The sequence below is a fragment of the Mytilus galloprovincialis genome, chromosome 6 (genome assembly GCF_965363235.1).
Source record: "Mytilus galloprovincialis chromosome 6, xbMytGall1.hap1.1, whole genome shotgun sequence".
NCBI classification, from domain to species: domain Eukaryota; kingdom Metazoa; phylum Mollusca; class Bivalvia; order Mytilida; family Mytilidae; genus Mytilus; species Mytilus galloprovincialis.
The window spans coordinates 100,031,609-100,058,099 of record NC_134843.1 but is presented as its reverse complement, the minus strand read 5'-3'; the positions used below and the strand labels follow the sequence as shown (position 1 = coordinate 100,058,099).

At 34.0% G+C, this 26,491-nt stretch overlaps 1 protein-coding gene across 1 annotated transcript; it reads left to right on the top strand.

The window, feature by feature from the left end:
• Window positions 1–434: 434 nt before the first annotated feature.
• LOC143080942 (putative transporter slc-17.2) lies at window positions 435–25,891 on the top strand. The gene is made up of 11 exons (XM_076257135.1): window positions 435–526; window positions 2,065–2,285; window positions 3,778–4,011; window positions 5,575–5,662; window positions 11,906–12,001; window positions 13,497–13,627; window positions 14,638–14,787; window positions 15,482–15,614; window positions 18,002–18,152; window positions 20,290–20,380; window positions 25,587–25,891. The coding sequence occupies exons 1-11, from the start codon at window positions 469–471 to the stop codon at window positions 25,770–25,772; spliced, it is 1,539 nt and encodes a 512-aa protein (XP_076113250.1). The 5' UTR covers window positions 435–468; the 3' UTR covers window positions 25,773–25,891.
• Window positions 25,892–26,491: the final 600 nt, after the last annotated feature.

Genomic DNA, 26,491 nt, shown 5'->3' with positions numbered 1-26,491 from the left:
ATTAATAAATAAATCAATTAATAAAAGAAAATACAAAAAACACGAAAATTACTTTTTTTGGCAGTTTATAATAGTTACAACTAAAATGTGTGGTAAATTCAGAAATTAACACACTTGTCAAGAATGTTTTTTTTGGTAAAAATTACTACAAACACCAACGTTTATTAAAAAAAATAATAATGTATAAATGTTGGAGAACACGAATAATTTTTTTTTCCTTTGATGTAATAGCTGTCTTCACCTTTCTATTGGAGTGTTTCTGAAGTACATCCACTCAGTCTAATTCCTTAAATACTTTACCTGAAGAACAATATATATTTAAACTGAAAAAAATTGCGTAAGGCCTATATATTTTATCTTTAACCAACAAAGCTATATGAATTGACAATATGACCATCATACGTGATTTGACTGTCAACTAGCCACTTATGCAACCTAAAGAAATTTGTAGTGACAAAAGTAGGTAATATGGAAGTAAGCAAGGACGATGCATCAAACAATGGTAAAAACTCTGAAAGTATTAAAGGTAAGCATGTCTCTATTAAATCCATGATAGTTAATCAAAAGCCTTAAATATGTATTCTTCATGTGTAGATGCTTCTGTAAATTCAAAATTTTAAACACATATAACAATGATGATGTGGTATGATTGCCAATGAGAAAACACGCCATAAGAGACAAAATGACACAGAAATTAACAGCAATATGTCACCGTACGGCCTTTAATAATGATAAATGGCCAAACCGCATAATCAGCTATAAAATGCCCCGAAATCACAAAAGTAAAACAATTGAAACGAGAAAACTAACGACCTAATTAATGTACAAAAAAATAACAAAATCAAATATGTAACACAGCAATAAACAACAATCACTGAATTACAGGCTCCTGACTTGGGACAGTCACATATCTACAGATATGGTGGGATTAAACATGTAAACGGGTTCCCAACCTCCCCCTAAAGTGTAACAGTACAACATAAGAACGAAATATAAAAATCAGTTGAAAAAGGCTTAACTCATCAGATGGAAACACATATAAATATATATAACAAAAATGTGTGGACGTGACCGGGTACTTGTACATCCCAACAACAAAAAGACAAATAGTACAGATCTGAGAGTACTCGCAGTTACTGACAGCTAGTTAAAAGCCAATAACAACTTATATAAAAAATCATGCGTCTAAGACTAAATTATCAATCAGTACGCATCCAAAATCCAATGGATTTAGTGAAAAGACATCATAAACAGTCGGAGAAAAAATTGGCCTTGTGCAATGCCAAGATACAGGAGTCGACAGATTGCAGATCAATAAAAGTGCATATGTATATAACATTAATATTAAGTTTGCTTTTAATTTACTGATACCAAAATCAATATTGATACCAATAAAAACAATATTCAATTATTTAAGGATAGTGTTGATTTGGTAACCTTTTAAAAGAAGTTATTTTAAGGATCGATAAGCTTACCAGGATCTCGTTGATCGATATCTGTTAATTTCCTAAACTGCATTTCTTTTGCTGACACAATAAATGATCCATTACTGATATGACGTAGAATGTTCAAAATCTACATTACTTACAAAAAACCTTGGAGGTTACATATTGGTTAATCGATACGATATGTAGGGGTATGGACTCACTGGTAATTTGTTTTCGATATCCTAGATCTTTAATAACTAAACCATTTATACGACTTATAAATTTGTCCATTGTGTTTATTCCGACTGTGATATTTTTTGTTAGTGTGTATAATGCAATCAAAATTGATATGCTTACAATGTCGGCGCCCTATCCTGCTTCATTTTGTTTTTTGATTTCATGCGATTCACTTGGTTTTGTTTATCACCTTTACCAATTTAAACCCTGATTTATGACGTTCACTACTGTTATCTTTCATATAAGTAAAGTATTCAGAGCATTACTTGTGTGTTTCATTGAACTTTCTGTTGAATAAATATGTCACGATTACAGATTTATGATTACTTATATTTACCTTGTATCTTTTCCTGTTCATAATAGCACAGTTTATTTATCTCTATTTACACATGATATTCAGAAAAAGTTCCAACCTTCTTGTCACAAAGATGGATATTAGCATATCTCTTTTTAACGGGATACTTCAATGTATATGCGTTGAGAGTAAATATCAGTGTTGCACTTGTTTGTATGGTGAAGACCCCATTCGATAATTCAACCTTAATGAATTCATCACTGAGCAATATCACGACTGACGATACATGTGGTGTACTGGATGTCACGAGCCCTAGATCTCAAGAGGTATTTTAGTCATTCTTGCATCAATTCAACGATTCATTTGAGTAAGTTGTTTAAATGGATTATCAATGTGCATGAAAAACGTACAGCATAGCCAAACAATGGATTCATGTTAGATGAAAAAAAATCAACACTTTTTGATATGGATAAACCCAGACGATACAATGCATAGCACTGAAATAAGTACCATGGATAAGTTAAGATAAAGAATAAATCTGCATACTTGAAATCATGTTTCACAACAATGTTATTGTGTACCTCCATGAGGATTTCATTCAGCGACGTCAAGGGAATCATGATCATTGGCATTATCCAGAACAAAGGAGTAGGGGCATTAAGGCCTAGTTTTGGCCCAAGAAAATAAAATGTTTGATAACCATTTCAAATTGGCACATAATGTTTAGAAATGCATGGTGTCAAGAAATATAAATGAAAAACATAAAGATTTTTATCTGATGACGTCACAATTACGTCATAATATGTACTGTTTTCACAAAAACGTTGAAAAATACAGAATTTATGCAGTGTTTAGTCTTTATTTCCGTTGTGGAAACATCCAGCGCAGCCGAGAAACAACAAAATAATTAAACAGAAGCTTTATTATAACTATTGGCATAATTTCACCAAATATAAAGTTGTTTCTTGGGTGCGCACATACTTTTTCAATCAAGAATATACTTAAAATTTGATGAAAAATCAAGGAAAATCACGTATTTTAACATAATATGCAAATTAGGTCATGATTTGTTACCATGGTAACTTGTTCGATGTCAAATTTGTTTTGATTTTCTTAGTACCTTATACCTAAGTCAAGTTTTCGGTTATTTAAGAATCAGTATGATCAATTTTAAATTTGCAGTAATTTTTGGGCCAAATAAGGACCTTATTGCCCCTACTCCTTTCACAAAAATTCAATCATACAGAATAAATTAGTTAGATGGCGCCAAACCTTCCCCCAACTAAACCTGGGACAGTGGTGCAACAGCAAAACACAAGAACACAATATACAAAACAATAAACGAAAAGAGAATTGCATGTTCTCCCAAAGAATCGTCTCTTTCTATTTACCGACCATATACATATCCATACTATATCAGACAACTACCTTTGGCTTTGCATCTTAAGATAACTCGATAATATATCTTTCTTTATTACAGAAAAGAATATATCGAATTTTAGCTAGCTATAAAACCAGGTTTAATCCACCATTTCCTACATAAGAAAATGCCTGTACCATGCAAGTTAGGAATATAACAGTTTTTATACATTTTGTACATTCGTTTAATGTGTTTTGGCTTTTGATATTTCCATTTGGAAACGGACTTTCTACGTACTTATAGTTTTGAATTTTCCTCGGAGTTCTGTATTTTTTGTTATTTTACTTGATACCTTAATCAACTGTTGTTGGTGACTGCAATGAAAACTTGTTGAAACAATATCTATTCTTTAAGATACAACTAATAGTATATTAACATTCACAAATAATTTGTTGAAGCGAGGAGAATTTGATTGGGATAAGAACACAAGATCAGCAATACTATCTTCATTCTTTTACGGATACGTCTTGACACAAATACCAGGAGGATGGTTAGCTGATAGATTTGGTGGGAAACGTATTTATGGCACCGCTATGGCAATATCTGGAGTGGCAACACTTTTGATGCCAGTGTTTGCAAGAACCTCTGTCATACTTGTATACGTACTTCGTGTTGTTGTGGGAGTAGCTACGGTATGTGTTTCATTCATACATTTATAAGATATATTCATTAATTTTTCAAATTGATCATGAATCTATTGAATCTTAGAAAATAAAAGTAGTTTTGCTATTCCATTTTAAACTGCCTTTTATCAATTTGGGAGGAAATTGGTTGATTTGTTCTCTCTTTGTTTTTATTTCACTTTCTCATCCTTTATTTAGAACAGTCTCTATAGCCCCAAGTAGATTGTTACTCGAAAAGGTTCTAAAAAGGAGTACATCTGTTCATCTCCGGTTTTTGTTGGGGCTCTTGTTGCAAAGTTTTTAGTTTCCTGTTGTGTTTTGTATTCTGTTTTTTTTTTTTTTTTGTTTTTGCTATGACATTGTCAATTTGTTTTCGAATTCTGATTGTCGATATACAGTTTGCTATCTTTCGCCTCTCTTTTAGTCCCGTCTGGTTTAAGCAACTCGGCAGTCAGTGCTTCGGTAATTAAATGCTTCTAAGCAGTCTGTTCTCTTGAAGTATCTGGTGATGAATGAAGAACTTAAGAAACTTAAATTCCAACTACTTTTGGGAACGTTGATCATAGATGTATTTTGAAATGTTTTTTCGGTCACTTTTGGTCCTATCGCGCTTGACATGTTTAGAATTGAGTAGCACGAAATGATAAGTATCATTATATTTAATTAAGTTTAATTTGCATGGCGGACGGTGCATGCATGACATGAGATACTTAACCTGTCGATGAACCCGGTCTCACTCCTTTTGGGGTGCATGCGACTATCTCTCTTTTTTTCTTTTTTTTCTCACCTTGATTTGTATTTACCTTATCGATTTACAAGATTTGAACATCGGTAAACAATTGTCGCCATTATTTGACATTTAATTAATTTGGTGTCAACTACATTATTACTTTAACTACGCCATTATTCTTATCTCTAATTCTTTTTTTATTATTTTCATTTGTTCACCATACTAACCAAATTTTAAAAAAAGTGACAAAGTTTTTCCCTGCTGTTTTTTCCCCTCTCTTCTTTGCAAAGAGTTTTAAATACTATTTTCCTCTTCTCAGATCTTCGAAGCCATCCCCGCCGTATGGCAACAGTGTTTTCTTTTTTTTTTTGTTATCCCACCCATCATGTTCTTCGGAAAATGTCTGTACCAAATCAGGAATATGGCAGTTGTTTTTCACTTGTTCCGTTGATTGATATCGTATGATATTGTCTGTTTTTAATGGACATCCTTTTTGTATATATTAGAGCTTGGTATTTTTGTTTTACATTTCATTGCTTATGTTTTTCATCTTATACTTTCAATTTGTTATTGTTTCCTTTGGCACATCTACGTTTTCTTTCTTGTTTACCTAGCTTTTGTTTTTTGCAATAAATAAAGCAATCATCCCAGATATCGATATTTGAACATAAACCTTTATATTGCAAGAAAAGGCTTTTCTCTTGTTCTCTTTTATTTCCATTTTTTTTATTTAAATTCAACGTATTCATTGTTTAATCATTTAAATGTTTAGATTTGAACGTTCTGGAAGCCTAGAATGTATCAAGTGTTTTTGTTCTAATTTTTGTTTTTATTTAATTTAGGGTGTCGTGTTTCCTGTTGGCCACTCAATGTGGGGAAGATGGGCTCCTCCTCTAGAACGTAGCAAACTTATAGCAACGTCCTACGTAGGTAAGTTATATATTTACATTAACTATGTTACATTGAGTCTACTTGTATCAAATTTATTTTTTTAGGCATTACATTTTAATATTTAATGGCGACAATATGACGATGACTTTTTAAGTACGTTAGCATACTATATAATAGTTTTTCAAATGATAAGCCGTAATGCTATTGACACAAACACATGTCTCACCTGTTTTCCAGTATGAAAAAGTCACAAATAATAAAGTAATACTAGTAAGACCGTTCTCCTGCAAAAAACGAACACACAAACAAACAAAACAAATCATTAAATTGATTAATCTGCCTTATAGTTGTGTACATAATAGAGTGCACTTTCTTAAACTGATAACTGATGTATAAGGTTATTGGCAAGTCAAGCTTTTCTCATTGTACTTTCATTTTAATGATATGAAATTCAATATCATACAATCCAATTGTAGTGACCTTTTGTTATTAGACAATGCATATATCAGAACAGCAATTTCAATATGTTCAAACAAGATAAACGTTTTTTGAAGAAAAAAATATATATTTTAAAATCTGCATTATAATTTAATGGACGTCTACTAGTAAACTATTCAAACGCTTAAAAGACTATCCTATTAAAGATTAAAATGTTTCCAGCTGTCATCCTTAATTCAATAAAAAAAAGAGATGTGGTATGAGTGTCAATAGAACTATTCAACAGAGACGTGTATGCACATTGTTTTGACACATGCACGTATTTGTGTTTGTTGTACAACTCAATGTAAAAGAGAGGGGAAAGTTAAAAAAGAAATATTCAAACCCATAAGTCGAAAACAAACTGACAATGACATGGCAAAAGACGACACATCTCGAATGCTTGAAAGTACCAAAAAAAATACTGTTGCGTATTTTCTTTAATTGAATATCCAGTCGGAGCCCAAGAGATCCGTCGGGAGATCCGTCAGGAGATCCGTCCATGGATCCGACGAGAATTGGTATAAAAAGGCCGGGAATACGGAACCACGACATGCAGAAGGAGAGCGAACATTTGTAGAGAAAGGATTATATCTAGTGCTATAAAAAGTGACGATTCGCAATTATATTATTTGGATTATTTAAGTGAATATAGGCTACGAGTGACATTCGATAGTTTGGTGGATACACTAGTTTAGTAGAGGATATGTGCGGATAATAACATTACTGATCATCATTTGATGTATAATTTGATTTATGTGATTTTAGTAATAGAACATATCAACTATTTATTTTGTTTGACTCTATTCTGCCTTGCCCATAAAGGTTCAGGTTATAAAATGGTGGCAGCGGTGGGATCGATGATTCCAGAAGATGAAAGAATACAGTATCTTTAGTGCAAGATTTATTATGTTTAAATTGTGATGGGAGATTCAAACGGAGACTATACGAAATATGGCACTTATCCTATGGATTTCACTTGTGTTGACAGGGATAATGATAATCAGTATACTCGACCTGGAATATTTACTCCTACAAATCCGGGTTGGAATATTAATCAAAATCCGTATATTCCGCCCTACAGTCAAAAGACACCGATGTTTGTTTCACAGGATCAGGATCAGACGACTTCGCCTAGTAAAATACATTCTGTGTCGAGTCAATATTCGTATCCGGTTATGACCAGTACACCAGTGACCGAGCAGTTTAATCATTTAAGCGGCAATAGCGGTAATTTAGCAGGTGAAAATGATTCATATGGATAGAAAGGATTTTTCATTAAATGGATTTTGGGAATTGTGTTTATTAGTGTATTGATAAGTGGTGCGGTAAATATGTATCCGTGACACGAGTTAGTGTGCTGGTTAAAATTAACTTTGTAGTGATTTGTACGACTGTTTTTATTCTATTTTTTGTTGACAGTGATTGTAAAAATGTTTGAGGGAGATAAAAGACGTAATAATACATTGTGTGAACCATGTACAGTGCCAGCCGATGGATGGAAGCAATTTTACTCCTCCAGAAAGGACTTATCAGGAAAAAGATCAGAAAGTGCGGACGAAATTGTCATTCGAGCCAGAAGAACGTTTTGGAAGAGAAATTCAGCTAGACAGTCGAAAATACATGCGAAAAAAACCTTTGATGGGACTACCCAAGATGCTTGGTCTTACTTTTTGCGGTATTACGAGAACATTGCTACACTGAACGGCTGGTCAGATGAAAGAAAACGGATGGTTTTTCTTACTACATTGAGAGGTCAAGCGGAAGCTTATGTGCATGGATTACCCAATAGGGATATTATTAACTGGAACTCTCTTTTACAGAAAATGGAATTTCGCTTTGGGCACTCTAATATGAAGGAATCGTATCTGGTAGAAGCAAAGTTGAGAAAACGAAATCTGGAGAGACTTTTAGAGACCTAGGACAATCCATTGAAGACCTGTACAGACGAGCTTATCCTGCTAGTCCAGACACAATTCAGGAAAATTGTATAAAGACTTTCCTTGACGCCTGTGGTGAATCAGAGGAGTTTAGACTATCAGTTAGACGTTCTCGACCCAAAACTTTACAAGATACTGTGACGAGTGCCATGGAGGAAGAATGTATCAGGCTTAGTGAAAGGCACAAGAATTCGATGACAAAGTCTGTGTATTCCGTTGAAACAAATAACAAGGATCAATATTCAAGGAAAAAGAACGATAATTCACAAAGAGGACGACGCGTCCCAAATACCGCGAATTACTGTAAAGTGAAAGTGGAAGATATCACTTGTTATAATTGTGGAGAAATTGGACATTGCAGAAGTCAGTGTGGTCGACTTCTAAGGGGAAATGTTGTTCCGCCTGTGAAAACGGACGGAGACAGGGCAGTATCGCAGTTAAACGCAGCTCATATGAGGCCTAGCACAATTGTAAATAGTGATATTTCCAGTAAGGAAAGTATGTCTAGAGGGGATATATGTGAATGTGCAGGATATGCACTAGACGATTCTAAAAGGAATATTTTTAAAGCCATTCAAGAATCCCCTGACAGCCAACCTGAACAGGAAAATCCGAATAGTGAATATTTAAAAACGAACGACAGGCAAGATAATGTAGCCGTGATAGCTAGTGTGAAAGGAAGTTCAAGGATGATGATAGATGGAATGATTGAAGGATCCGCTATTACATGGAAAGTTGATACCGGATCAAGGAGAACATTTATTACAGAACAGAGCTACTATAGTATAATGCCGGAGTGTAGACCTGTGCTGAGCCGAGTAGATACACAATTTGAAACTGCAGATGGAAGTACATTGAATATTTTAGGCACGGCTGTAATGAACATTAGTTTTGGTGAATTTTGTGCTGCATTTCCAATTTATGTTGGAGGTGTTAAAATTAATTTATTAGGTGAAGATTCTATTTCTAAATATCGATGTCAATGGAATTTCGACTCGGGATCATTAGATATTTACGGATTTACAGCTCCGCTTGAGCAAGATAGTGTCAATATGCGATCTAGTCGTGTTATAGCAATGGAAACCATAGACATTCCCGCGAGACATAAAATAATTGTAAAAGCTAAACTCACTAGAGATGTTTATGCTGAAAATAATTCAGAAGTGTTTGTAATTTTGTGCCCTGATAGTAATTTCATGAGGAAGCATGGATTAGCTATTGGAAGAGTTTTAGTGAATGCATCACGTTCGCATATTTTTTCGAGGATCCTAAACCCTTGTGATACCGATATTATTCTTTACAAAGGCACTCATATTGGATTGTTCGTTCCAGCTCAGAAAATTGTTAGTGACATTGGATTGATTGAGGAAGAGACCGTTTGTAATGTTCGGGAAATGAACACGGATCCACAAGAAATTCCACAGTATATGGCGGAAATATATAGTAATGGAAGAGAAAACCTCACAGAGAGTGAAGGCGAGAGCTTTAAGGAAATGCTTCTGAAGTACAAAGATGTTTTCTATGATCCAGCAGGAGAACCAGGAAAGACAACACGTGGTATGCATAGAATCAAATTGAAAGAAGAAATTCCAGTAGAGGAACCCCCAAGACGAGTACCTCTTTATAAACGTCAGGCAATTGAAGATGAAATCAAGAAATTGGAGGATAAGAAACTTATTGAAAAGTCTAATAGCCCGTGGTCTTCAGGCCTAGTTTTAGTGCAAAAGAAAGATCTTTCATGGCGGCTGTGTGTTGATTACAGGAAATTGAACGATAAGACGATAAAAGATGCATATCCGATCCCTAGAATAGAGGATAATATAGACGCACTCAGTGGAGCAAAGTGGATGTCAGTTTTGGACCTGAGTATTGCTTATCATCAGGTGCCGATGAATCCAGCAGATAAGGAAAAGACTGCATTTTCGTCACCCAGAGGTGGGTTATACCAATATGTTACGATGCCATTTGGATTGTGCAACGCAGGAGCTACGTTTCAAAGGATTATTGAGACAGCAATGCGAGGATTGCAGTGGCATGTTCTAGTTTTGTACCTAGATGATATTATAGTGTTTAGTGAAACATTTGATGAACATTTGGTTAATTTGCAGAAAGTCTTTCAGAGGTTATCAGATGCTGAATTTAAGGTCAAGGCTGCAAAGTGTAGTTTTTTTTAAACACGAGGTAGAGTATCTCGGACATATTGTGTCAACCGAGGGGGTGCGGACGGATCCTTTTAAAGTACTGGCAATAGTCAAGATGGAGTCTCCGCGAAACGTTTCCGAATTAAGATCTTTCATTGGACTAGTTTCTTATTACAGAAGATTTATCAAGGATTTTTCGAAAATTGATAAGTGTCTTTTTGACTTATTGCAGTTAAAAGCTCACTGGGAGTGGACAAGTGGTTGTGAACGGACTTTCCGGTTACTTATAGAAAAGCTTTCAAGCTCACCTGTACTTGCATACCCAGAAATCGACGTAGAAGAGTTTATATTAGATACAGATATGAGTCATTTTGGAATTGGAGCAGTTCTGTCTCAAGTTCAAGAAGGAAAAGAAAGAGTGATAGGATACGCAATCAGAACATTAAAAAAACCTGAACGGAATTTTTGCGTAACACGAAAAGAACTATTGGCAGTAGTTTACTTCATTAAATATTTTAGACATTACTTACTTGGTCGTCACTTCAAATTAAGAACGGACCACGGTTCGCTCACTTGGCTTTACAAATTCAAAGACCCAGACGGTCAAATAATGAGACGGATACAGCAACTAAGTAGTTATGACTTTAAAATTGATCACAGACCAGGTTTGGAACACGCAAATGCAGATGCAGAATAGTTGTACAGAATAAGGATTTCTGTAAACAATGCAATCTATCATGGGATTATGTGTATAAAAATTCAAGTGAAAAAAGTGATAGCCTAAATATCATAGACCAACAATGTGAAACTCAACATTCACAAATTATCAGTACTATTGACGAAAACGAAAATGAGGACTTGGATTGATCACCTGTGTAGGATTTTATATTTTATTCGTTAATGTGTGTTTCTGGAATAGGAATTCCACAGTCCTGAAAAGGGGGTATTGTTGCGTATTTTCTTTAATTGAATATCCAGTCGGAGCCCAAGAGATCCGTCGGGAGATCCGTCGGGAGATCCGTCGGGAGATCCGTCGGGAGATCCGTCAGGAGATCCGTCCATGGATTCGACGAGAATTGGTATAAAAAGGCCGGGAATACGGAACCACGACATGCAAAAGGAGAGCGAACATTTGTAGAGAAAGGACTATATCTAGTGCTATAAAATGTGACGATTCGCAATCATATTATTTTGATTATTTAAGTGAATGTAGGCTACGAGTGACATTCGATAGTTTGGTGGATACACTAGTTTAGTAGAGGATATGTGCGGATAATAACATTACTGATAATCATTTGATGTATAATTTGATTTATGTGATTTTAGTAATAGAACATATCAACTATTTATTTTGTTTGACTCTATTCTGCCTTGCCCATAAAGATTCACGTTACAATACTATTCTCAACCGCTTATTATTTGAATTAACCTCTGAACTGGTAGGAGTGGGTTCTTCTGACGTCATTACGACATTTTATGGCATTATGGATCCTAAAGTATTGCTTTAAGTTTTGTATCTACAAACACATATAACATGTATAAATCAAAGTCTTACATTAAATGTTGTTACTTCGGAGAAAACTGAGTTCAAATGAAACCATTATCAATCCTTGTCCATTGCTTTATTATTTTCAAATAAGCATCTATACAGTATGCATTATTACTTTTATGTTAAATGTTATCAAAAACATATAAGGGATATACATAAACTACTTTTGTTTTAGGTGCATCGGTTGGAATAATTGGAACATTTGCTGCCTCGGGACTACTTTGTGAATATGGCTTTGACAATGGGTGGGGTTCAATATTTTATATCACTGGTATGTGTTTAAAGAATTACGATAGATATTGAGGTTATCTCACTAAGCTACTTAATCATAAGTTGGTTGACAGTTGTGCAATATCTGTTACCACAGTTCCGTCCTCCTTTCGGACCAAATGAGACTCATCATCGAATTTGTACTTACCATGAGGAATTCGACGGGTGTCACTAGTTGATCTGCTTACCCATGAGCACCTGAGTTCATCCCCTGGATTTAGAGGGGTTCGTGGTATTCAGTCGTTAGTTCTCAATACAGTGTTTTGTAAAGTTATATGTCTTTTCCTGGTCATTTCGTTTTTTGACATTACATTAAGACGACAGAAGATTACCGCTGTTCAAATTTTTTTAATCAATTAAGAGGGTGTCCATGGAAAAACCAGGTAGTGGATGGCACATGACATATTTTGTTTTCAAAATGTTTTCATCGATTTCATATCACAAATTCATTCTTTCTCAAAGTTAAGTTTTGTTTTTTATTAACTACAACAAATACAGAGAAAAAAAATACATAGAAAGCACTGAAAATTCATTGAAAAGGGGAGATAACTCTTCATTTTGTACAAAATTTTGTTGCGTTGTTAGTGAACTTTAAAATCATTTTCTGAGTCATCCGCTGTTGATTCAAAAATATCTTTGACATATATATCCTTTGTATGATATAAACATTGCATTGGAACCAAAAATTCAGTGGGAAAAAAAATTATGTTGTGCCACCATTATCATAGGATTTGCCTGATATTTACTTGGACAGCCTCTTAAGAAGAAAACAAATCAAGATAGCAAAAAAAAAAAATACATAAGGAGCGAGACCGGATGGGTCGATAGGAAATGTCAGTTTTATGAGTTTATAATGTTCCCTCGGTTTCTTCCGCCTCTTTAGTTCAAATCGCAATAGTTTATACAAAAAAAGATAAATATGGATTTAAAATAGCAGAAAAAATATTGCTGAACTGTGGATAGACAGGATAAAAATGTCCTGCTGTGCTTGATTTTTTCTATTTGATTACGAAAAAGTATGCCGTAGCAACCATCTCAATGAACTTATAAAACTCATCATAAAGCCTGCAATAATAAATTGAATAGACATACTTGTCTCTATCCTAACCCTAACCCATTAATATGAGTAGGCATTACGCATAGATTCAATACGAATTACACACTCACTCTACAATTCCAAACGAGCAATTTTGATGTTTTAATAAATGAGAAGGCTTTATATTGGTCGCCTTGTTATTTGTAATATAAGAAAGCAACAAAAAGGAACAAAAGACATATCCAGTTGTATTCAACAAAAGTCAAGAAAACTTAATCTGTCTTAAAAAATTTAAGAGGCACGTTTTGTACCACCGGATATTCACGGGATTACACAAATAAATAGAAAATATAAGTATTGCATACTTCGATTCGGGGGAAACAAAGAAAACAAATACTAAAGATTCTTTAAAGGTATGATACTGTGTATGGAGATTGTTTTGTATATATTTTTTCTTCAGGTGGATTGAGTTGCATTTGGACTGTTGTCTGGTTTTACCAGGCTAGAGATTCTCCATCGGAGCATCCTAGAATATCTAAAGCAGAGTTACGATATTTAACGAATGCTATTGAGTTTGACACATCTAGAAAGGTACATGCAAAACAAAACAGTTTATTTTTTTATTATTTGTAAATGAAACTGAAACACTTTAAGTTATTCACAGAAATGATTTCCCCAAAAACAATGTATATACTATCAAATAATATGATAATATTATACGATGGTACGTGCTATAACTTAAAAAGCCATACTCAAAATACAGCAAAAATTACAATTCACAAACATTCACTACAAAGTGGCTCGGGGTAAACTAGAGTTAAAAAGAACACTCCGCAAGTTGAATAAAACAATGAAAACAACACGTTACAAATTGCATGCGTCCGAAGCACTTTTCTGGATTCACCTTCACCAGGAACGCTCAAAACCGAATATTTGAAAGTTTTTTCACAAGTTGTATAAATTTCGTATGACACTAAGGTAGATCTTCACGTTTGTAGTTACAAATACTTGTTCTCCCCTCAGTTGAATTTTAATCATTTCACGCTATCAATGATGAATGCATATGGATTCAAATCTAGCATTGTTCGACAAAATTTCATACGAAATATATACATTATGTGTGGTTTAAGCCTTCGATATCCCTATGTTATCAAACGAATTACAACTGTCGTACAGTGATCAATATTTAAACGTATTCAATTAAATAATATGACTGCATGGTAAGTTTCATCATCATTCTTGACAGATAAAAACAGTTCATCTGCATAGTAGGCTACAATGAATAATGTAATGAGTAACAACCCAAAATAAAGTCGACAAGACAATGCATTACCCGAAGAATATCTTTTAATATAGCCTGCTTAGCAAAATGGTCTTGGTTCCTTGGGAACAGTTAAGGTATTATTGCCATGATGTAAAATAAAAAAAAAGACATGATTTTAAACCCCGAAACAAATATTTGCTATCGAAAATGTGCAAATCTGATATAGTTGGGTTAATTTGAAGACGAAGTATATATTTGTATGTTTGCTTATATATTTAAAAAAAAATTAAGATTTTATATTTGTTTGCCAGTTGTTGATTTTTTTTAATAACAACAGGTGTCAGACATACCATGGAAAAAGATGGGATCTTCAGTTGTTCTGTGGGTAGGAATATGTACCCATATGTGCGCCAATTGGGGCTGGTATACACTTCTTACAAATCTACCTGCTTTTATGAAGACAGTTCTTAAATTTGATATAAAAAGTGTAAGTTTCTATTATATTTAGATTGAAGTGTCATTTCGAAATGGATATCAAAATGCATTCTTTTATCTGTGTGACACTGTAACCTATTTGCAGCTTGAAACATTTCGCGCATCATACTTAAAATAAGTGTGATATGAATAAGTGATACGAAAAATGCGTCAATTTGTATAGCCTATCATGAATATGTTACGAAATTGCCACATTTCAATTAGCTATTCGTTATGTCAATGATGACGTTTAAAGGTCACAACGGAACGGACTAATTTTTTCTCGTTGCATCAATCTTTGGAGATTTCTCCATAATATACAAAACAATCATATGTTTCACCTGTAACTAATCTTCTTGTTTAATTTGATTTCTTTTTTCCGTACAAATATCTTTTAACCGTATGATGTTGATGGTTGACTCCGGAAGCGGACTTATGCCAATAACCTGATTAGATGAAATAGATAAGAACAATGTTTCGTAAAATTTTTAATTTCACAAAGAACATGTATATCATAAGTGAAATAAGTGTTACAACTTGTGATCATTGGGGATAGTTTGATATCAACTCTCGTTATCCAATTTTAATAATAAAAATAATTTTTATTTGTTTGAGTAATATAAATAAGATATATATGAAGTAGATGTAAGTTCTTATCACCTGTGGTGTCGCATAGTTATAATCTATTGTTCTATTTTAATGCATAGAATGGTGGTCTGTCATCTCTGCCATACATTTGTCATTCTATCATGTCAATAGGAGCTGGACATTTGGCCGACTTTCTCAGAAAAAACAAAATATTGACAACAAGACAAACCAGGAGATTAGCTCAGACAATTTGTGAGTTTAGTTATTTTAAATTTAATTTGATCCAATTTTAGTAATTTATTGTCCAAATTACCGAACTAATTGACGTAACAATTGAATTTGACTTATCTTAACATTCTCCTAAAATAAAAGTAACTTTAGCTATATGAAAAAGAAGAAAACACGTTATAGAGTTGATGCGTCCGCGATGCCTTTCTGGATTGGCCATTATCAGGAACGCTCAAACGTAAAATAAAAAGTGTACGCCAAGTATGCATAAGTAGTTGAATACGGGTGGAGCTAAAATAGTACGGTAACAAGAAGGGTAAATGAAATATATTAATGGACCGACTAACATCACGACTAATTTAGTTAGTTTAAAAGATAAATAGAATTCACTTCGATTAAAACCTGACGTAAAATGCTAAATGGTGCATTGTTTTTAAATTTTGGTCAAAGGTTAGAACGGGAACTTCACATTTGTTTTTGTTTTTTACATTTAATTCTAGAAAATCCTCCCTGATCATGCTCTGGGAATGTTGTTTCAATTTATCTTTTAACTTCTACGTCTGAGTACCAGAAATTGGTGCATTAAACACCGCTTCCATCATAAAACAATATGTATTGGTGTTAATAATATGGCATGCAATGCTTGTGGGGCAATATTCGATACAATTTAATTAAATCATAGTTGATTTTCATTGCTCTGTTTGAGTCTACACCACAATGGAATCACAATAATGATTTTCTAGTTTGTATAATTGATATTTTTAATTAAGTAAAAAAGGACCAATACGACATCGAAATTAATTTCTATTTCGCAAACAGATCATCGTATAGATCTTCTGATTGAAAAACACCATCATTCTCATACTAATGTGAAGCATCAGAAGCAGGTTCCTTTATGTCAGTTCTGAAAGACATTAACAATGCATGTTAAATGACACAGTGCCCTTTTTCGTGAAGATATCTTTTGAGATTGAATCGAATTCGTCATGTAGATGTCGATCGCACATATATTGTCTGTTGCCGGTGACAAATTTTCGGTGGCAGAAATTTATCAAATACTGCATACATTTGTCTCTGTGATTTCTAATTCCATTTGATTTTACTTTTTGAATGCATTGAGGGAGCAAATTTTACAGAAATACCTGATATTTATGATTTGATTAATTTGGTTATATTCCGAAATGGTGTAGAATAAATCAGTCCGAAAAAAACATCGACAAGTATGAAACACTTCAAAATCGATTTAGAATAACATCTGTACTTAGGCAATCATTAACACCAAGACTTAAATAAAGGCAACAGTAGTATACTGATGTTCAAACTCATAAATCCATGGACAAAAAACAAAATCGGGGTAACAAACTAAAACAGAGGGAAACGCATTAAATATAAGAGGAGAACAACGACACAACACTACAATGTAAAAAGTGATATAAAATTTACAAAATTAAGACATAACTGCAAATCCTGATTCGAGAAAGTATCAGAAGGGGACCCAAATTATTTAGGTAAAACAATATCAATAAAACTTAAATAGAATGGGTCTTTATTCAAAACCTATAAACCAATAAACATTTGATGTGTATGTCGTGTCAACCTTTTCTTTATAAAACCGTTAGTGCATTGGTAATTCTGTTTTTTTTTTTTTGGGGTCAAAATCGACTCCTGGTGCAATATGAAAGAAGTTTAACATACTCTGACAGACGGCAAGATAAAAAAAAACATATGTCAAATGCATTCGAAAATTAACAAGTTGATTCAACATTTGCTTTCGTATGAATTTAAGTTCGACGTTGAACATAAACGGATACATGGTGATTTCATTTTATAGCAAAATATTGATTGAATTCCGGATTAATTAATAGCAGTTGAAGTATTGAAAAAGAAAATAGTTGGTGTCATTTACTCCATCCAAAGGTGATTTCAAGTTTCCATGCCAAATTAGATGTTGATTTCTTTCCAAACATTTTAATAAATTTGTTAAATGAACCACTGTGGATCCTTAATTTTCGTTAGTTTAAATTTTTGTAAATCGGGAAAAATATTTATTTCCATTGTACTAAACTCACATGTTTTCATCATTTTCTACTTTCCACATCGCTTAAAATTTAGTTGTTTTCAAATTGAAATTCACTACTCTCCAAATACATGAAACTTTGTAACAAAAATTCATGACCATATATTCAAATTATCGGTTTTTCTTTGGGATTGAAAAGAAAATGGAATGTATATCTTGTATCACAGTTGCTCATCGTTATAATTTGGCATCGAATTGGACCCGAGCTTTTGTCTCATGAATGGATTTGTGATGATGACTTACTAATGTTATCTTTGTTGTTTCTTATATGTTGTAATGCATAAATAAATAACTAGTATGCTATTGCTCGTAAAATTGCTTTCATATATTATAGCTTTTGCCGGAGCTGGAACATTTCTGGTTGCCACTGGTTTCGTGCCTTGCGAGAAAAAGTACTTAGCAGTTCTGTTTCTTTGTCTGGCAGTAACAATGACTGGGTTTACCAGAGCCGGATATTCTGTTAGTCATATTGATGTTGCGCCAAAGTAAGATTGCTGTATTTTTGTTAAAATGATGAAAGAGAGGCGAACGATACCAAAGGGACATACAAACTCGTAAGTCGAAACAAACTGACAAAAACGAAAAAGACCAAGGGAAATTTAAGCGACATAATCAACATTGATTGGTCTAGAAATATTTTAAGTGACCAGTATTTGCAAACTGCTAGACGTAGAGACCTAAGTTATTTAGAATTTGACTCTTTTATATATGTAAAAAGTAGAAATTGTGAAAGAGCAAGGTCATCATAATCACTCCGCATGAGAACTTCTATGTATATATTTCCACAACCGTATGAAAAGCAGAAAAAAGATAAATGTTGAAAAATGATTTGTACAGTAAGCCGAATCCTCGTTATATTATGATGAAAAAGGGTACGACCGAGATAATCGCCATACATTTTTTATTCAGAAAGACCTAATGTCCCTTACTTTGAATACTTAATACGACCTTTATACAGGGAAAAAAAAAGATCAAATTCACATAAAAAACAGAAGTACCTTTTTCTTTTTTAACAACCTAAAATGTTATGATTAAGAGAACATATGCTATCCATTGGTGCTATTGTCATCCAAAATAAGGCATTTTCTGTTATCAACAGTCACTACCTGTCGATAAAACTACATCAACATATATTTGTTTTCAGTAATGACACTGTGTGATATGTGATTTTTCTTGGACAACAGGATGGTTATCGTAATACATATTCGACTTTACCTAGGGGGTGTAATATGTCCTATGATCGACTGACAAAAACTATTCTGAACACTAAATGTTCATTATAAAGCAAGATAATAAGACAAATGTGTATGTATGAATTTTCATGCGGTGCACGCGGCGTAAAGGATATCAATAATCATGCGTTAAAAATCTGTTTACCCCCCCCCCCCCATGTAACTATTATACTAAGTATAAATTAGTAAAATAGTCTCAGGCGATCCAGATTATTTCTTTCATATTTTTATAAATAAACGCTCTTTTATCTCTCCATTATGTAATGATTATCCTACATTGACAAATGTTTTACATTTTGGTGACGGTGGTCAAGTTTATAATCGTCAATATACAAGGGTAGATCTAAAATCCGAGCGTAGCGTGTTAAAAAAAAATTGTAGGAATTTATGAATCGTGGAATAAATGATATAATAATCTTTTTTTAAGCCATGGGGCGTACGCCCTTTAGGGCCCTCGATCCGCCACTGATATATTATAACTATATCGTATACCATCTTATAATTTTGTTTTGCAGACGAAACGCGCGTCTGGCGTAAATAAAAAAAATAATCTTGGTATCTATGATGAGTTTATTTATAAGAAACGAGAAAACTGACACATCCGCCAAATTTGATGTATGTGAATTGAATTATCATGTTTATTTTAAAAATTCTCGTCAAAATGCGAGACCAATGGATGCAAGTTTGTGGCGGCTTGAACTATTTGTATAAAACAGAAATGAAACTAGACTGGTCATTGGTATTGTTTAAAGCAGCTTTAACAGCAGATGAGTTTTCATAAATAAGCTCAAATATATTGAATTTCTTTGAACGGACAAAGTTCAGCTCCGTGTTAACTTTGCTTGTCATAAGTTTGTAGTTTCAAAACGAAACAAAACCGGGTCCTGTACAAAGACAAAACCGGGTCATTATGTAGTAAACAACATTGACAAAACCGGGTTCTTTAATTTTGAAACGACCCATTACTTTCGTTCCATGCACATTAATACAAATATTGAGATGCTCAAAGTGACTAGTCTTGCAATCTCCATGTTAATATCTTTCTTTCCGTACCTTTCGGTTTCGTACAATGTGCACTATTTAACGAGAAATTAAACAAGTTTGAGGCAAGGTACACTCAATTCATCATTTTGACGTGCTGTTTTACTTACTTCTTCGTTGATCTAGAACGGTTTGATGTTGTGTAATTTTTTATTATTATTCCTGTTTTTGTAATGCAAAATTATTAACAAAATAAACATTTTGTTAATCTTACATTGTAACATGAAGTTAAACCTGTTTAATATACGCCTTCAATATAAATAATCTAAAATATAACTACTGAAAATCGACTGATCTTCTATTTAAAATTATATTTAATCTGGCCTTGATATGTATATTTTTTACTTAGATACAGTGGAATAATGTTGGGCATTTGCAATACCATGGCAACAATTCCAGGAATGGTTGCTCCATTAGTAGCAGGTGCTTTGACCCCAAATGTATGTACAAACATATCAAGCTTTCGTCTACTCAATCTTTATTTCAAATACTTCAAGGGGTATACGAGATGTCTTCTTTATATACCTTCTTTAATCTATATCGTATTGCATGGCATAACATGTTTGCTTACCTGGCCAATATGGAACTTTTTGGAGGATATATTGATAGTATTATGAGTTCACCGTCGTTTGTATAAATAAAGGCAACAGTAGTATACCGCTGTTCAAACTCATAAATCCATGGACAAAAAACAAAATCGGGGTAACAAACTAAAACTGAGGGAAACGCTTTAAATATAAGAGGAGAACAACGACACAACACTACAATGTAACACACACAGAAACGGACCAAGCATCAGACAAAATCCCACGAGAATAACAAATATAACATCAAAACCAAATACATGAATTTGGGATAGACAAGTACCGTGACACGTCTTATCGCAATTGTATAAAAGACACAAAAAGGAATCAATTGAATGTTGTTTGATCAATGTCCAGAGGGAATAAGTTCATGCATTTTCAGAACGTGAAGAAGATAAATAACATATCAAGTTGATTGCTGTAAAGTAGGTCGACTTTTATGAAAATTGGAAAGTTTGAACTGCCACTTATTAGTTTGACCGAGACAAACACAAATGAATGACACACACACGCAATGTTATCTAATAAAACATATAAAATCTAGTATTTTGTACATGATAAATAAATATTTATCATAGTATAACAATGTCATAAAAATAATACGTATGCTAAGATTTGACGAATATATGCACCACAACAAATCCGAAACCAAGAGGACAGTATCGAAATAAATGAAAAAACAATATACAAAATATAAAGCAAACATAACTGAAATTTAAGCTTCAGAAATACAAACTACGTTTAATACAGTGAGTACAGAATCAATCGAATTGCACAGATGTAAAGAAAAACAACATGCTACATACCACAGCAAGTTAAGTGTTGAATCAGGCAGACCAGTAGAAACATTAAGGAAGTCGTTATTCCGGTTATCTTCGAGACACGGTGCAACACTCGATCAATTTAGAATGTCGACTATGAAAAACTGTGTCAATACATTTGAGGCAAAACAATCATTAATGATCTTAAGGCGATGAATTAAGGAATCTGTGTAATGCATTTAAAAAGTTTCCACCTTTAATTGGGGATTAATAGGTGACAATTTCAGTTTAAATGGTGAATTCAGTAAAACGAACATAGGCGACGGTCAAATTACCAGTGACGTTTGCAATAATATTGAGGGGGGGGGAGGGGGGGCACACTTTTTGGATGTTGGATATAGGGGGTAAAAACAAAATGGGATCTGGGAAAGAGAAGAAATAAAAAGAAGGAAGTGGGATATGGCCATTATACGGGATGTGGGAAAAACCCACAAAGCAAATTAAAAAAAAAAAAAAATTGTAAAAATGCATGAATGGTCATGATGTGTTTGATTGGTGCTGTCCCATAACCCCAACCCATCCCACTATAATTTGAGAAAAAATCACTTCTCAACACTAGAAACAAATGATAATCAATGACATATGGTTGCCTAGACCCAAAGACCCAGGTGGGTAAAGTTACGAAACTTTTACAACTGAGGTTCAAAGGTGGGGTATGGAGATCATACCCCCTCACGATTTTAATTTGTAAAAATTCCCCTACGACAAAGCTTTTGTCCTCAATAAGTACACATGATAGGCAATGGCAATGGCCTGAGGTTGCCTGGATCTAAAGACCCAGTTGGGTAAAGTTACGGAACTTCTACAACTTCGTTTAAAATTCCCTACGATAAAGCTTTTTGTCTACGCTAGGTACAAATGATTGAAAGTGGCCTACAGTTGCCTGGATCCAATTGACCCAGGTGGGTAAATTTACGGCACTTCTACGACTGATGTCCAAAGTTGGGGTATGGAGATCGGCCTACCCTCTCCCAACTTTTATACCTCAAACATTCCCTACGGCAAAGCGCTTGTACACAATAAATACAAATGATAGGCAATGGTCTGAGGTTGCCTGGACCCTAAGACCCAGGTAAGTTAAGTTGAGAAACATCTGCAACTGAGGTCCAAAGTTGGGATATGGAGACCATACCCCTCCCAACTTCGATTCGTTTAAACTTCCTTACGGCAAAGCTTTCGTCTACGCTAGGTACAAATGTTAGAAAATGGCCTACAGTTGCCTGGATCCAAAGACCCAGGTGGTTAAATTTACGAAACTACTACAAATGACAATGTGATGTCCATAGTTGGGGAATGGAAATCACACCCTCTCCCAACTTTAATACGTAGAAATTTCCCTACGACAAAGTTTTATCCACAATTAGTACAAATGATAAGCAATGGCCTAAGATTGTCTGGATAGGCAAGGTTATGAACCAGACTGAAGCTAGGGAACAATAACTAGCGAACAATAAGGCGATATATCTAAGAACCGAAAAATTAAAAGACAGCAACGGCTGCCGTTCAAAAAAAATATATTATAAGGTAGAAATTCAGTCCAGAAATTGCAATTTACATCTCTATCATAAAATGGGATTTACCACTTGTGCTTATTAAACAAGCCACACCCCTTTTCATAACATCATTCAGTACCACAGTAAATCTACACCTGTCAACGGATTGACCACCAATGCCACCACTTCAATTTAGAACGTAAAAAAAGTCCTTCCATGAAAAAAATAGCAGCTGTATTGTCTTTATTTAGTTGAACTAACAAACAAATTAGCAGAAATGAAACTTTTAATGATAGAAACAAAATATATAGACCATTTCGGGCCAAACTTTACTTACTCTTGATTTATTTGATGTAGGTCTTGTAGGCGAAAAATAGGCGCATCGTTTCGAGTGGCACTATGTTTAAAAATCTGAAACTATGACTCAAATTTGAAAAATTTGGGGAAAAAAAAGAAAAAAAGAGGGGGATGGCCTATTCCATGGCTTCTAAAGAAAAATAATGAGGGGTGTAACGGGGTATGGCTATATAGGTCTTGTAGAGCAGAAACTTGCGCATTGTTTTCGCAAGGTTTCGAGTGGCGTTATGTTCAAATATCTGAAACTAGAGCTCAAAATTTTAAACAAATTGTAAAAACAAGAGGGGGGGGCTATTCCATGGCTTCTAGAGAACAATAATGACGGTTGTCAGGGGGTATGGCTATATATGTCTTGTAGAGGAGAAACAGGTGCATGATTTGCGCAAGGTTTGGAGTGGCACTATGTTCAAAAATCTGAAACTAGGGTTCGAAATTTGGAACATTTGGGGAAAAAACAGGGGGGTTGACCTATTCCACGGCTTATAGAGAAAAATAATGAGGGGTGTCACTGGATATGATGAAGTTCCATACTTCAACAGACTGTAGTATCGACGTACCAATTGGAATCATTATTGTTCATGTGTGTACACCAGTCATTCTTGTTCTTAAATTAACAATTGTTCATCAATTGTATCACACTTTGTGTCTGATATGAAGACTCCCTTCTTTGGGTTTTGTGTTCAGTTAAGTTTTGTGTTCTGTTAACTAAACGGGAGTTGCTTTAAGCATTGAAGGCATTTATTTTCATAGTCAGTGCTTAATCACCTTTAGTGTCTTTTTTCCCTTTTATTTTTTCACAAAAGCCTTAAATGACATTGTTTCTTGATGTTGTAGTAAGAATCTGGACCAGTAAAGTTTAGGTAAAGCAGATATGTGTTTATTCATAAGTTTTGTACATACTGAAGAACAAACAAGACAAGAAGACAGCTCTGGGTGACTTCAAATAGGATATTATGGAAAATCTGGGATTCGGGAGAATTGGAAAAAAGTGGGAAGTGGGAAAAATGGTCTGAACAATTTGGGAAGTGGGAAAAATTTCCCAAAGAAATGAGCACACCTGTGTCAATCCCTCAATATGCACGGTAACCATTTTACTGCACCAGATGCGCATTTTGGCAATCAGATACTCGAGGGATCAACATTTTGAAAATCTTCAAATACAGTACCGTAATTCATATTATAATGAAATTCTCATTATATGATTAAGGTTAACATTTGAAATATCCCGGAAACATTAACTGTGAGCTCAACTTTGGTTTAATGACTCAAATAGTAAATCGTGGAGTCGGCGGCTTAATTAAGCCAATCAAAAATGAAATTGCATGTCATATTGCATAAGAATATGTTGTAAGTTGTTGAAGGTGAAGTTTACGTACCAAATAAACTTACAAGTTATTCATGCAGTCCTAAAGTTGAATATAAGCTTTACTGCATGGTATCAACTTTGAAAGACAATTATTACACAGCGTCATTTGATCAAACGTAAACAATTTAAACAGTACTAATTGTACTGCAGCAGATGAACATTTTGAATTTTAATGTCTTCAGCGATGCTCGAGGCCAAAATACTTGAAAATTCAAACCCTTAAACAAACATTGAAGAGCTAATCAAACCAAATAGGATTTACAATATAGCAAAAAATTCGGAAAAGGAACCAGAGAGATGGAGATATATTCCTTAATTCTAAAATAATTTCCAAATTTTGAATCAGCACATTTAACTATTTTATTTATTGTGTCTGTTTAGTTAACGCATCAATGTAAATATAACGGAATTTGATGAGACTGTCATCAAAGTGAGAGGGTTAGCGCTATAAAACCAGGTTTAATCCACCATTTTCAACATTTGAAAATGCCTATACCAAGTCAGGAATATGACAGTTCTTGTCCATTCGTTTTTGATGCGTTTTGTTATTTGATTTTGCCATGTGATTATGGACTTTCCGAATTGATTTTCCTCTAAGTTAAGTATTTTTGTGATTTGACTTAAATCAAACAATATCCGTATTTCATCCCAATACAGAAGTGCTGGCTTCTGAGCTGGTGGTACCCTCGATGACTTCAACTTAATCATTGACCAGCACGCCGATGATGTAATTTTTCTTTGTGTTTTGAAATAGAAAAAAAATAGTTTCCTTTCTTTTATAAGTGAAATAGTAAAATCATATTCATTCAGCCACGTACTGAATAAGGATGAGGCAACATAAGTATGTGTCACAGATTTTGTCTATGTTTTAGAATAATTCTTTATCCTGCATACTTTTTCAACGACATTAACATAAGTGGGTGTTGTAAGTTACCATTTTTGTCTCTCTTTACAATGGAGTTGTATTTCAAAAATCTGGTTTTGTCCTTCATATCTAGATCTGTTGTATATTTTTTTCATTGCAGGACACTCAAGAAGAATGGAGAAATGTGTTTTATATGTGTGCAGTCTTTTACCTTATTGGTATAATTGTATTCGGAGGTTTTGCAAGAGGGGAAGTACAGTCATGGGCAAAAGATAAAGACACGGAACTAGATAGTGTTGATATAAAAGAACCCTTGACGTCGGAGTCAATACATAAGATTCAATAACAATAATATTATATAAGTCTGCTCACCTTCAAATTTACATTTCAAGATGATTCATACAGTAAGAAGGTGCACAGACTTACAAAACGTGACATTATAGTAAACTGTTACCAACTCAATAATCATTTTATTATTCATAAAGCAAACTTAATAAGGGAGCTTCTAAGGAAGAAGCTAACATATATATGCATTATCTCTAAACCTCACATGAAAAAAATCAGTCTTGTGATTCAGATGTTAAACGCATCTATCCAATCGAATTTAGAATCAAGGTTAATACAGATACAGTTGAGTCTGTCTCGTATCTTGGCGACTAAACTTTACGGCAAAAGAGAAAAGTAAGTTTCCCAATTGTTAACTTTCCATTTATATTTAGCAACATTTCAATTCCGCCCGCATATGGAGTATATGTCTCACAGTTGATACGATATTACAGAACTTTCGTTTCATATCATGATCTCAGTGATAGAGAGTTTCTGCTTACATGGAAGGTTACAAAGGGTTTCTAGAGGTAAATATTGTGTTTGCTTTTTTCCTCACTGATACATCACCAAATGATACATATCAACAAATTTGTGGTTACCACCATCAACACGACAAGTGCCACATGTGAAGCGGAATCTGCTTACTCCTGTGGAACAGGGATCATCCCCGGTCCAGTGGGTTTCGTCTGCTTAGTCTTTTGTTATTGATCGGAAGTAGAGGGTAAAGATAAAGAAATT

Coding starts and splice junctions, on each gene's coding strand:
- LOC143080942 (XM_076257135.1), top strand. CDS start 469: ATGGAAGTAAGCAAGGACGATGCATCAAACAATGGTAAAAACTCTGAA. Junction 5,663..11,905: donor TATAGCAACGTCCTACGTAG/GTAAGTTATATA, acceptor CTTTTGTTTTAG/GTGCATCGGTTGGAATAATT. Junction 14,788..15,481: donor TTAAATTTGATATAAAAAGT/GTAAGTTTCTAT, acceptor TTTAATGCATAG/AATGGTGGTCTGTCATCTCT.